At 39.2% G+C, this 13,497-nt stretch overlaps 1 protein-coding gene across 1 annotated transcript in view; it reads right to left on the bottom strand.

The window, feature by feature from the left end:
• The window catches only part of faim2 (Fas apoptotic inhibitory molecule 2), a 47,007-nt gene that overhangs the window by 6,261 nt on the left and 27,249 nt on the right, over positions 1-13,497 (bottom strand). Inside the window, exons 8-11 of the mRNA XM_003216977.4 lie at positions 12,152-12,189; positions 9,320-9,407; positions 7,441-7,536; positions 4,223-4,276 (exon numbers count right to left, since the gene is read on the bottom strand). Coding sequence (XP_003217025.1) covers positions 4,223-4,276; positions 7,441-7,536; positions 9,320-9,407; positions 12,152-12,189 — 276 coding nt within the window. The remainder of the gene's footprint in view (positions 1-4,222; positions 4,277-7,440; positions 7,537-9,319; positions 9,408-12,151; positions 12,190-13,497) is intronic.

Here is a 13,497-nt window from a genome sequence, read left to right as displayed (position 1 = left end):
ATTGTCTTCTGAATATAGATTCTTGTAGTAATTCACAAATTGATTTTCTATTCCTTTCCTATCGAAGTATGTGATATCTTCCTCTTGAATTTTATCAATGCATTGTGACTGTTTTCTTTTGTTCACCCTCCACGCTAACCATTTTCCTACCTTGTTTGCGTTCTCAAAGTTTTGTTGTCTTACGTATGTCAATTTCTTTCCCATTTCTTCCAAGTTTTGTTCGTCTACACATCTTTTTAGAGCATCCAATTTAAAAATAACCTCTTTATCTTTTGAGTTTATCTTTAATTTTTCTTCTAAGCTTGCTACCATATCGGTTAGTTTCTTCTGTTTTACTCTTTTGTCTTTGTTTTTTCTTATACTGTGTTGAATAAAATGTCCTCTTATATACGCTTTACTCGCCTCCCATATGGAGGCTATGTCCGTATCTTCTTCTCTATTTAGTTGGAAATATTCCCTCAGTATTCCCCTGTATCTCTCTTGTTCTGAAGGATCTTTTATCAACAAATCATTAAGCCTCCATCTGTATTCTCTGCTTGTGTTCTTTTCATTCTCTATTAAAATTTCCATAGGTGCGTGATCGGAATACAGCCTAGGTAAGATCTTAATGACAGTTGCTTGTGATGTTATCAATTTTGTCCCCCAGATCATATCGATCCGCGACCAGGTCGAGTGTCTATGTGAGAGGAACGTATAATCCCTTTCCCTACCGTATCTGTGCCTCCAGATGTCTAATAATCCTAAATCCTCCTTCAACCGTATGAAACTTGTCGGTAATTTTCCGTGTCCCATCTTTCCACCTGTCCCCTTCTGATTTGATTTGTCTATGTCAACATCCAAGACCCCGTTGAAATCTCCCAACAATATTAGGTCTTCATACTCTTGCTCTAGAATCTTTTGATGTAAATTGTTAACGAATTCTGTTTTGCAACCGTTCGGCGCGTATATGTTACATACTAGTATTCGTCTATTCCCTATTTTGATCATTGTACCTAAAATTCTCCCTTCCTGATCTTTGAACACCATATTCGATGAGAACTTATCGCTTATATATGTTACAACCCCCCTTTTTTTTCCGGGCCTGAGGCAAAATATGTTTTGCCTAAGCTATTTTGCGTTAAATGTGCCACGTGCCTTTGTGTAATATGAGTTTCTTGTAAACAAATAATGTTATAATTATTCTTTTTTATGTGATGCCAGATTTTCTTTCTTTTATTCGGTGAATTAAAACCGTTCACATTGTTAGAATATATTTTAAGCTTTTGTACCATCATCATCTTGATTAGTTTCTACTCCTCCCTCCTTTGCGTCCTTGTATGAAGCTAACAAATTTATGATATCCTCCGGTGATTTTTCTCTGAATCTTTTTTTAATTCTCCCCAATTCGTCCTTATCACTCCGGGGCTGCTCATTCCTTTCTTCATCCTCACTCTTTCCTTGCCCTTGGCTTTCTTCTTTCCTCTCTTCCTTCCTATTCTCCTTGTTGTCTTTTTTCAGATATTTCTCAAAAAAGATTTTTGCACTTTGCTCATTTGTAATCCATTTCCTGTTTCCTTCACATGTTAGCATTAGCCCCTCTAATCTTTCCCATCTGAATCTGATATTCCTTTTTCTCAGTTCATCGGTTAAAAAATAATATTTCCGCCTCCTGTCCAAAACTGACATTGGGAATTCTTTCAGAATTGCTATTTTTCCCCCTTTGTATACGGTTGGTATTCTAGAGTTATAAGTTAAAATTTCGTCCCTTGTCCTCTTCTTACTGAAAAAAACCACAATGTCTCTTGGTGTGCTATATTTTTTTGAATGTTTAGAATATGCTCTCTCTATTTCATTTTCTGTCTCATCCTTTGTCTTTTTAATTATTTCAGCTATTATTTCAACACATATTTCTCTGGTATTTTCATTTTCTATTTCCTGGACATTGCGCAGTCTTAACTGTGACTCTTTTTCTTTTATTTCTGTGATTTCCTGTTGAGTTTTAATTGCTTTTATCTCCTTATCAATTTTTCCCAATTCTTTCTTCATTTCTTTTTGATTTTTATAGAGCTCCTTATTTTCTTCTGCTCTCACCAATCCCTCAATATTATTTGAAGATTTAACATTCTATTAATTTCTCCTTCAATCATTCTCAAGTATACCTTTACTCTCTCATATTCCCATATCACGTGATTAAACACACCTCTTTGAAATGCCAAGAAGGGAGAAAGCTAGTCCTGTTCTCATGGAAAGCAATGAAACTGAACAGAAGAACTTTCCTATACAATCCTCCCCCCCCCCCCCCGCCCTCAAAGTCAGAGTCCCAAATGACATGAAGCATGTTCAAATTGCAGGACAGTGATGGATCTAGAAACTGAAACTGGTGTGATATATTTTTCTACTCCCATGTGGACTCAACATGCTCAATAACAAATGAAATAGGGTTATTGCTGTGACCAGCTCTACACTAAAACTAGGTCATTGAATTATCTGTCACTATAAAGGCATAAATTTAGTTTTATGGCTCTTTGGGAGGCTGACAACTTCACGTTCATGAATTTAGAGATGAGTAGAGCAAAGAACTTGAATTTTTCCATGCAACATAGCCAATGGAAAATTTGCAGCCTCAGCCTCTATTTGCCCTTTGTCTTCAGATTTAACACTGAGACTGGGCTGGGTGATAAATAAACAAACATACGAGTAAATAATCAAATTAAAATGGGTAGATGAGAGTTATGAACACCACAACCTCTTTTTAGGAAAACACTGATTATTTCAGATGGATGTCAGTAATGTACATTTCTAAAATGCTCTTTGAGGCATGGTAAATCACTGTGCCCTGTAGTGGTTTCTTTTTGGTTGGAAGTAATGATTTGTAGTGATCTAGTTTTAATTTTAAGAAAATACTTTTACACATGCACATGATCCTTAAATTATATTCTAATATGGGGATTAAAAAATGAACAACATATGTGTTGTCGAAGGCTTTCATGGCCAGAATCACAGGATTGTTGTGTGTTTTCTGGGCTGTATGGTCATGTTCCAGAAGTATTCTCTCCTGACGTTTCACCCACATCTATGGCAGGCACCTCACAACCTCTGAAGATGTCTGCCATAGATGTGGGCAAAACGTCAGGAGAGAATACTTCTGGAACATGGCCATACAGCCCGGAAAACACACAACAACCACAATGAACAACATAGTTTTTGGAGTCCATTATAGCAGCAAAGTAATTATTTCAAGGTTAGGAATGAAAAAAAAACTAGCATTTGTCTCAGTGACATCCAAAGATGTCACTGGGCAAGCAAAATTAACGAAGGAATGCAAATGCCAAACTTTGATTTTATAATTTCATATCATTACATATTACTACATCATTACTATATATATAATAGAACTTAAGTATCCATGGATTTTTAACTCCACTGGGGTTCTGGAACCAAACCCTGTTGGATAACAAGGGTGTGCTGTACAACAAATATACATGTTCTAAGTATAAAGGATTTTCAACCATCTTATCCTCCAAAATACTAGAAATTTGGCAACAAATTTAAAAAATCATATTTGAGTGTGCAGAATTATCATTTGGGGACCATGCCATCATTTTGATTTCTCACTTTCTCTACCTCACAACTACACTCTTGGTTTAGGGGAAGGAAGGAAGGAAGGAAGGAAGGAAGGAAGGAAGGACGGAAGGAAGGAAGATTAGTTCAATCTTCCATATTCAGTATTGACACCCTGGTTATTCCAACTTTGGAGAGAGAATAATGTGATTTGCCCAGTCTGCTGGGAACTGCAGAGTTTGCCATTGTTACTTAGAATGAATCTAAACATGAAGATCAAATGGAAACACAAATCTTTCACGCTGGACTGCACAACTACCAATCCATGAAATACAAAAAGTCTTGCAACTCAGGGGCCAGCTTGCCATTTGGCTGAAGGAGGGAGTCATTTTAAGTAGCAGATTGCAGGAAGTAGCAGCAAGGTATTAAAGATGGGCATTCCCTTCACCCCAAGGTAGCCTCCTGCCTTTAGATGCCATCAATGAAGTAAGATACAACTGCCACTGTTGTTCTGCTTTTGTAGATGGAATGGGAAGAGGACATTTTTGTCTCAAACAGCAAAAATAATGGATCAGGTCCACTGCTAGTGCCAACTGCGGAGTCTACAGTGGAGATGCTAATATTTTATGAATTCTTCCTGTTCATCAGGATAAGCTGTAAATGTGAGTTTAAGTATACTTACCATAGTGAATACAATAGCTCCCAGCACAGCATAAACAGCATGGAGCCATGGCACCTATATGGGAAGACATATGATAGGATCCTCAATAAAACAGAAGGACAGAATTACTGAATTCCACAAAGAACAACAAATGTTCACCTGTTTGGAAAAAAAGGAATATATATCTGCTGAACCCAAAATCAATATTGCCTAAACTACAAAAAAAATTCAATGCACTAAAAGAATGAAATAGGCAATGAAGGGACTTTTCGTGTTACATAGTTATGGTACTATGATTTCACTTTGAATTGCCACGGCAGCATCCTATGGAATCCCGAGATTTGCCATTTAGGGAGAACCCTTCAGAAACCTCAACCAAAGCACTTCTCTGACACCTATCCTCTCCCTCCCTTCCCCCCCCCCCCCCCAGCCACCCAGGACACACATAGTAACAGAGCAACATATTGACAGAGACCTGAGAACCAGAGTGGTGCAGTGGTTGAGTATCTGACTTTGGCTGGAACTACATTGCCATATAATCCAGTTTCAGAATGCAGATTGACTGTATTGAACTGGATTATATGAGTCCACACTGCCATATAATCCAGTTTAATGTGGTTAATCTGCATTCTGAAATTGGATTATATGGAAGTGTAAATCAATTTTATGACTCTGGAAACTAGGGTTCAAATCCCTATTTGACCATGGAAACTCACTGGGTGACCTTGGGCAAGCCACATCTTCTTAGCCTTGGAGAAAAACAATGACAACCCAAAAGACCAAACAAATTGTGGTGGAAAAAACCTATGGTAGTTTGCCATAAATCAGAAATAACTTGAAGGCACACAACCAAAACAGCAACAATAACAATAAGGAAGACAAGCCAATTCCTCTCAGGCAAGGCTACTTCAGAAATTGAGGCATAACTACTCTTCCCCCTCCCTTCTTGTCTCTGTTAATATTTAAGATAAAGGTATGAACAGAGTTTGTTATACATTTCATACATAACTTGATAACATCTTGTTTGTGCATTATTGGGCCGGGCATAGGGGAATGGGAGCACATATTCACCTGGGTCAGATGTTGAATAACTATCTAGTTTGATTGTTACTACACTCTTAAGGGGAAAACAATTGCAAGGGCAATATGTGACTTATGTTTGGTGTTTATTATCGGGGTATTTTGGGGTCAGAGGGCCAACATAATTCAAGTAGCAAAACTCGTTCTTGCTTATTTCACTCATAAAAAGTGGATTACATGACTAAGGTTGCAAAATCATCCTGGAAATGTAAGAAACTGGCCATTGAGGAGAAGGATTGCCTTCTCAATGACATATTTGGATTCCTGTACATGTGTTTCCCCATCATCCTAATTTGGAAGGTGCTCAGATGTATGATCCATCTGAACCACTCCCTACATTGGTTGTGTCTGCTGACTAGGCCTGAGTATGGTACTGATAACTGAAAAAAGGAAGAAGAAACAGCTGTTATAAATGTAGGGCAGTCTCTCTCTCCAAATGAGTTTTGGCTGCAACTCCCATTCTTCCATAGTTATCCTATCTAGGAATATAGCGCCTCTTAATCTAATATATTTGAAGGGCACCAAGTTGGGGAAAAGCTTCCATCACGCTCAATTATTCTCTCTATGTTCTTTTCTAACTATGCTCACCTTATAGCTTTTTAATCCTTCTCTTAATGTCTTTTGCTTCTGTTTCCACATGTTAGGGTACATCTACACTGTAGAAATAATACATATTGACACCACTTTAACTGCCAGAGCTCAATACTATGGAATTCTGGGAGCTGCAGTTTGGTAACAGTAGTCTTTGCCAGAGGAAAGCACAGCTCCCATGATTCCATAGCATTGAGCCATGGCAGTTAAAGTGGTGTCAAAGAGTATTAATTCTACAGTGTAGACACACCTTTCTTCTCTCTTCTTTACCTGGAGAGGTTGGCACTGGCTTCTGTGTATTGATCCATTGAATCATTAATCTCCTGATTAGAGAGATCAAAAAACTGGAAAGAGAGGAAAGATGTTGGGAATCTCTCAGTCTTCCTTCTGCGCTAGAGAGTTTGCATTCTGAAGTCTATCAGTCAAACCACTAGATACTGGAGGACAGAACAGGGAACATTTAGTTTGACTTGTTTGTCATCCTGCCCTAACTCTTCATAAACACATGGATTTGGGTTGTTTCCTTGGCATTCACATTTGGTTGGGAAGCTTAGTTCTGCTATTGACTAAAATCTTTTCCTTGCCTAAGAAGAACATTTTGGTCTTTGGTTCAATCCTTTCTTTGAGTTTAAAATAATAATTGGGACAACTTTTTTATCGTGTCAGAACTGAATTAAGAATTACTGCAAGTCACTTCTGGTGTGAGAGAATAGGGCATCTACACAGACATTGCCTGGATGTGTTACCATCCTCCTGGGAGGCTTCTCTCATGTCCCCACATGGGAAACTAGGGCTGACAGATGGGAGCTCACCCCATCTCGTGGATTCGAACCGCCAACTTTCAGGTCAGCAGTTCAGCTGGCACAAGGGTTTAACCCATTTCACCACCGCGGCTCCCATGGCACAAATAAGAGATGTTGAAATGATCTGCTTGAGTGTCTGGAGGACTGGAGAAACAGATTTTGTCATACATGTGTCCTTTTCAGAAAAGCTGAACTAGCATAAACACTGGTCTAAGCAAGATGAGTTCTGCTCAGAGTACTAGTCTATGGCCTGGTATCACACGTTATCAGCTGCTGATCTCTGGAGAGTTTCTTGGGAACTAAAGAATAGTTATAGCCAACAGGCATGAGTATCACGTTATTCCCAGGCCACATTCCCACAACATTGGGGAAAATACCAGCCCCCTACATCAAGAAGTAGGAATCACTGATTATGGCAGAAGCAACTAAATCTAACAGAAGTTGGATCCTGGCTTACATCTTTCATCAAGGTAAAATTGGCCAGTAACCAGGGACGAGGAAATCTTCTCTGGTGTTGTAGAGGTGCCTTTGCTCTCCAAACAACTTTCCATAGTTAACCTAGTTATGTTTTGAGGGCTAGGTTGTGAGGGCTAAACCATGACTGAGGGACTGCAGGAGAGCAGAAGATAGAAAGATGTGCTCTTTGGGGCCAGGGTTCATAAGTCTAGTGGATTGCGGCCAAAGTGGTACACATCATCCCCTCCCCGCCATATCGCTGATGTACAAGTGATGGTTCTATTGGCAGAAATAAAATAAGGTTCTTACATATTTGAATGGAAGCATAACAGCCAGGATAATCCCACTAAAGAATAGTACCATCGCCATCACAAAGAGGACCCCCTGGCAAGTGGTGAAGTCATACTGTGGAGGGGAAAAACAGATCATAATTATGTCAATGTATACCAGGGAGATAAATCTTCAACACATCATATAGGATGTACAAAGTGTTTACACAGTACATAAATATGACTTTTGTTAGAAATGTGTTATTTAATTTGCTATACATTTGTGAACCCATTCTTCCATTGTACCCTACTTCATGATTTCCTTGAATGCATACCTTTTCAGGCACACACTGCCACATTCAGCTTTAACTTTCGATTGGGGGACACGGAAAGAGCCTCCCCGAAGATTGAGTAAATTCAGTCGGGCGTCCCCTGGGCAACGTTTCTTGTAAGCGGCCGATCTTTCCAAACCCAAAAGCATTGGATGAAATGTATTTGTCGTGAAATGCTTTTGACACGAAATAAATAAATAACTTTCGATTAGGAGTAACAATTCAAGGTCCTCCGGCTATTTTGCCTAAAATACCTGTCAGCTATGACAACAGCAACAATACTGTAAACCTCATTATGCACTTCAACACTAGTGCTCGCATTGATTCAAACTGTGAATTTATGCTCAGAACTTTCCAAAATGGGACCTGGCTCACAGCAACACTTGCATCAAACATCTCTGTATAGAAAACTTTGTTGGGAAATGAGATGCATATAGGAAGGCAAAGCATATATCGAGTTACCAAGAAATTTCATTTTAACAATGTTATGTCAATTGTGGCCCTGCGGGAAACCTGGCTCCTTGCTTCAGACCAACCAATCCAAATTCCTGGTTTTGTAGGATGGAGAAACCCTGCATTTAAAATCACTAAATATGGTAGACCAAGTGGAGGCCTAGCACTTTTGGTGAAGGGCGAACTAGGCTGGGCAGGAGAATAAATTATTTTTAAAGATCTCCTGGAGCAGACAAATATTCTTGCAGTAAAATTTTCAACCATGAGCCCATTACAAAAGAGTAAAACCATCCCCCCTATCGTGGTCATCATAAACGTATATATGCCTCCTACGTCATCCACATTTGCTCAATACTCTACATGGACATCTCTTGAGAGAGTGCTAGAAAAAGTTATTATTGAACATCCAACAGCATTAATAATTTTACTTGGAAACAATGTTATGTCACAATTTCACATTTTTCTCATGTTTCTAGGAATTTCATGTTAATTCAAATGGGTTCCGGACCCCCTGTGGATACTACAATCTGAATGCTCAGTTCTCATTATATACAATGGTGTAATAAAATGTCATCCCTTATATAAAATAGCAAAATCAAGGTTTGCTTCTTGGATTGTGGAATCTGTGAATCGCAAGAAGCAAGGTTTCTTAAGCCCTTTCTTTAAATCCTGGTCTATTCTACAGACCAAACGGAAAGGATCTCAGGAAGCAAGGTTTCTTAAGCCCTTTCTTTAAACCCCAGTCTACTGTACAGACTGAAGGGAAAGGATCCCATGAATTGATGTTTCTTAGGCCCTTTCTTTAAACCAGGTGTCCTCTACAGACAGAAGGGAAAGAATCACAGAAAGGGTGGTATCTTAACTCTGATGCTTTTAATCCAGTTCTTAATGAAGGATATAAGGACAAATGATGCCTAAAATGACGGGAATGGGAGCCTGGAAAGCCCCCCCCCCCCCCATTGTCACTAATGGGCTGGATAGAAAACAAATCTTTCGGCTTCCTGGAATGAAAATGGATTTATGTTATCTGAATTCAGGAGGCTCTCGAAAAACAGATCAGGACCCCCACCGAAATCCAGGAAATCAAAACGGATTGTGGTTTACTAGGATTGTGCAAGGCTAATATACACTCACCTTGGTCTGGAAGCTGAATATGGTGACAGAGATGCACACCAATGCTGTGATCATCAGGCAGAGGAGGATGGACTTGGTGTCATAGTAGCTGCATGAGATAAAATGAAATGAAATCGATTTATTTCTATCACAGTGCCAAGTACAAAGAGAGAATTCAGGAATGTCTGCTCAAGAGGACATTAATGTCCAAATGATATGTTTTAGACAACCAAAGATGTGTAATTGCGAGGTTAAATATCTAATGGCTGCTCCTATGCACAGCATGTAAGAGAATGGCAGCACCATCTCTCCCTGCCTATTTTCTAACCAGCCTCCATAGAGAGCTGAACACTTTCCACCCTTCCTTAAGACCTGCTGAAGACATTTTGCTATTTGAGACAAAAGACAAGATGGTGCCCCTCCATTTCATGTGCAGAAGCTGACTGGAGTGGCAGTTGACTGGATCAAAGCTTCTGCCTTGCTGTATTCTGTCTCTCACATTCCTCATCACATACACATTGTAAGGGAAATAAATCTTAAAATACAGTATAGGGCATGAACATCACCAAGCTGCCTGAAAAGAACTAGGTATGCTAGGTATAGACAGTTTGGAACATAATTTGGGTGGGAGTCTAAATGAAATGGAATGAAATTCTGAAAGTAGCACTCCCACACTGTATTCTATTGCATAGTTGTGTTCTCTGCAAATACATGCCTTTCCTTAAAATCCCACAATAAGCATGCGGCAAAAAGTACTGGCTGAGATCCAACCAAATGGTTAATAAAATGCAAAGCATTTCCTTCTTAATAATAGTTGTGAGTCTGAAAGCACAGTCAGTTCTACCTTTTGGACATCCAATGAGTACAAATGAATACATACCATGTAATCAATGAACCAATAACACAAATTCAAATCAGAAGCTATTGACATATGGGTTAGAGAAATGTATATAAATGCATTTGCAACTCTTTAAAAAACATTTTTGACACTCTAAATTTCGGGATTTGTATGAATGGAGAAAGTTCAATTGTGAATAGGGAATGGGAATTTTTAAAATGCCTTATGATGCTTGCATCATACTCTGTCATTATTGCTGCTACTGCTGCCTTCCAATTATTTCCAATTTATGGTGATTCTAAATTGCAAAGTTTTCTTGTCAATATATATTCAAAGCAGGTTTCCCATTTTGTTTCTCTTTTGCCAAGAGAATGTCCCACAATTACACAATGAATTTCTATGGCCAAGGAGAGATCTTTACTCTGGTTTCCCTGGAGATCTAGTCCAGCACTCAAAGCACGATACCATGGTGGATTTCTAGGACATGCTCAGATATCGTGATCCTAAATATGTTTGTGTAGAAACAAATCTGCATAATTTTATAATTCCAAATAAATGAATTGCAGCCCATATATGCATTTCCTTTGTGTTCTTTCTTTTGCAACAACAGCAAAAGCTTGTTGCTGCCAGGTCATTCATATTAACTGTTCTCTGTTCAGTTTCAGTGAATGAGCAATGTCTTTTGTTTGCTTCTCTGCCTGCTACACTTGTTTATTTTTGTCCTACCACCACCACCATCACCACTGGCGAGCCATCTGATACACATGGAACAATGAAAAGCCAGGATGCTTTCATACATGAGATTATAAATAGCATCAACAGAGGCAGAGTTGTATAAAACCTGGATCGCAGGGAGAATTCAAAAGAAGCAGAGCTTGGAAACACTGCTTTTAAAAAAAACTCTTTTGGAGGGTATAAATATTTACTACTTTTATTATCTTCTAGGATAATAGTTTCAACTGTTTCTCTATTGAGCAAAACTACATGAAATTCACTCCCCCTCCCTCCCCGCCCAATTATCTGGATTATATGGCAGTTTAGAAGGGTCCTTAGAATCAAAGAAATTCAGAATAATAAAGTATAGCCTACTGTAATATTCTGAATTCATCTGAAATTGGATTAATCTTAACTCTTTTGACATTTATGGTATGATAACAGCCATTATTGTGGATTACGAATGGGAGTTTAATATGCAGATAACACTGGGGTCATTCTCGAGTCTTATCTTTTCAGAGAGCTAGCAACAGGAAATTGGTTTTCTGGGCTTCACTAAAGAATAGGGTGCCCTGTGGGTACATGATAACAGACCCTAAGCAATAATGTCAGTTGATTTCAACACTAATCTATCCTTGTATTATCCTTTACATGGGATAGAACAGGATTGGTCTGAAAAAGAGGATTTTTTAAAATAAAAAGTATCACTCCTTTTATTTGATAGTAATATGTTTACTGATGCCACAAGGATTCCTTTTTGGAGGAAACAGCTTTGTAGGTGTCTTTGGATAGGTTAAAGGCAAACAAAATGAGGGAATAAGGAAACATAAGTTTCAGTGAGCCTATACATTAAGGATGTGCCTAATTATAGCACTATGGCAGTATTTTAACTGAAATGTTTCCGTCCTACGTGATCCTGGAATATGTAATTTATAGGTGTAGATGGGGTATCTAGAATTCTTTAGTTCTGTGGCTCATGGGAATTCTATGGGTCTTAATGATGGATCTTGTTCTGTGGGACAAGGAAATAATTATACATCTCACCAAACTACAAATCTCAAGATTTAATAGGATGGAGCCAAGGCAATCAAACTGATATCAAACTTCCACAACTGCACATGCATTTTGACAGATCTCTTTTCTCTTCTCTAAAGAAAGACAGAAAAGAGGAACAAGTTCTAACATTAAGAGAAATGATCAGTGAAGACCTACCAAAGATAAATACTGAAGAATTATCCCCCCCTTTCTGACACACATAGACAGAGTGGCAATCATTCAAGCTTCTCCTGTCAGTAACCTACCTGGCAAGCATCCCAGTCATATAGCCCATGGAGAGCGTCTATGGAGATATTAAAAAAAATTACTTTAAGTGCTGGATCCAGTTGCTAAGACACGAAACACACTGAGGAACATTTGCTAGGTCTGGTCCAAGTGAATTTCCTAGTCCCTTCCTCTGGGCCCATCCAGACAAGCCCATATCCCTTGGTCTACTAGGGTTTCAACCAGGGCATCCAAATGACGCCCCCAGTAAAAACGAATAAATTCGGAATAACCTTGGTTATTTAGAATTAATTAAATACCCTATTAGATCCTGGTCTTCTTGAAAGGCCCAGGTCTAATCAGGTATTAGGTCTGTGGCGACTCACCTCTGGGTAGTTCGAGGATCAACCAGATCTACCCGGAGTGAGTCTCTATTTGCCATGTCAAACCTTTTGGGCTCCTGAAACCCAAAGGTCCAGGATGGCATCCAACCTCTCCCCCCGGGTCCCCAAAACAACCCTTAAAACTTAAAAAAATGTACCAGGCTGCCATTAAGATTGTCCTTGCATCCTCCTGGCACACAGAAATGACATGCCGGGAGGTGGAGGACGAGGAGTGATTTTTCCTCCTTGCCCCTTCGGTCTCCTGGCAAATCATTTCTATGTGTCAGGAGGATGCAAGGACCACCTTAATGGTTGCCTGGTAAATTGTTTTAACTTTTAACGGTTATTCTGGAGGAGGGGGTTCTGAGTGGCTTAATAGCTTCTGAGTGGCTGGCATGGATTTTGGTACTGTATGGAAGCGCCCAGTGATGCAGTGGACACTTTCAAGATGTGTCTCAGATAAGATGGAAAAGTTAACCCTCTGCACCTCATATGCAACCCACACTCTCATGCATTGCCCTTAAGCCTAGAATAAAATGGAATCTCCTCACCACAGCTCAGTTTCAGAGATGCAACTTGGTCGTCACATTGAAAGGCTAAGGGATTTCTAAAAGAATACATCTCTAGGACACTCTAGGTCTTTTACTGTGTCTCAAGCAGAAGTTGACCATAGAGTTGTGCTGGAAGCCCTAGAAATTTATAGAGAGGTGTTCTCTCAGGACAAAAAATGAAATTTTATTTGTTGTGATTTTTCACTTTTATGCGAGTCTTGCACCCCAGGAAATGTGGAGGGCTGACTATAATTATGTCTGAATCTTCCATGGTCAGGTTATGATGCCAAGTTAACAGACAACCTGTTTTCACATTTACCCGAGGTTGTAAAAACAAGGGTAAAGGTAAAAACAAGGGTAAAGGAGTTCCTCAGGCATGCTATCATCATAAAAGACTGGTATTCTATATTGAGACTTACAGCTCCTGTATTGTGCAGATGTGCCCTTATCCAA

This window comes from Anolis carolinensis, chromosome 2 (assembly GCF_035594765.1).
Source record: "Anolis carolinensis isolate JA03-04 chromosome 2, rAnoCar3.1.pri, whole genome shotgun sequence".
Classification (NCBI taxonomy): domain Eukaryota; kingdom Metazoa; phylum Chordata; class Lepidosauria; order Squamata; family Dactyloidae; genus Anolis; species Anolis carolinensis.
Note: the sequence above shows the minus strand (reverse complement) of the source record. Positions and strands in the feature narration are given on the sequence as shown.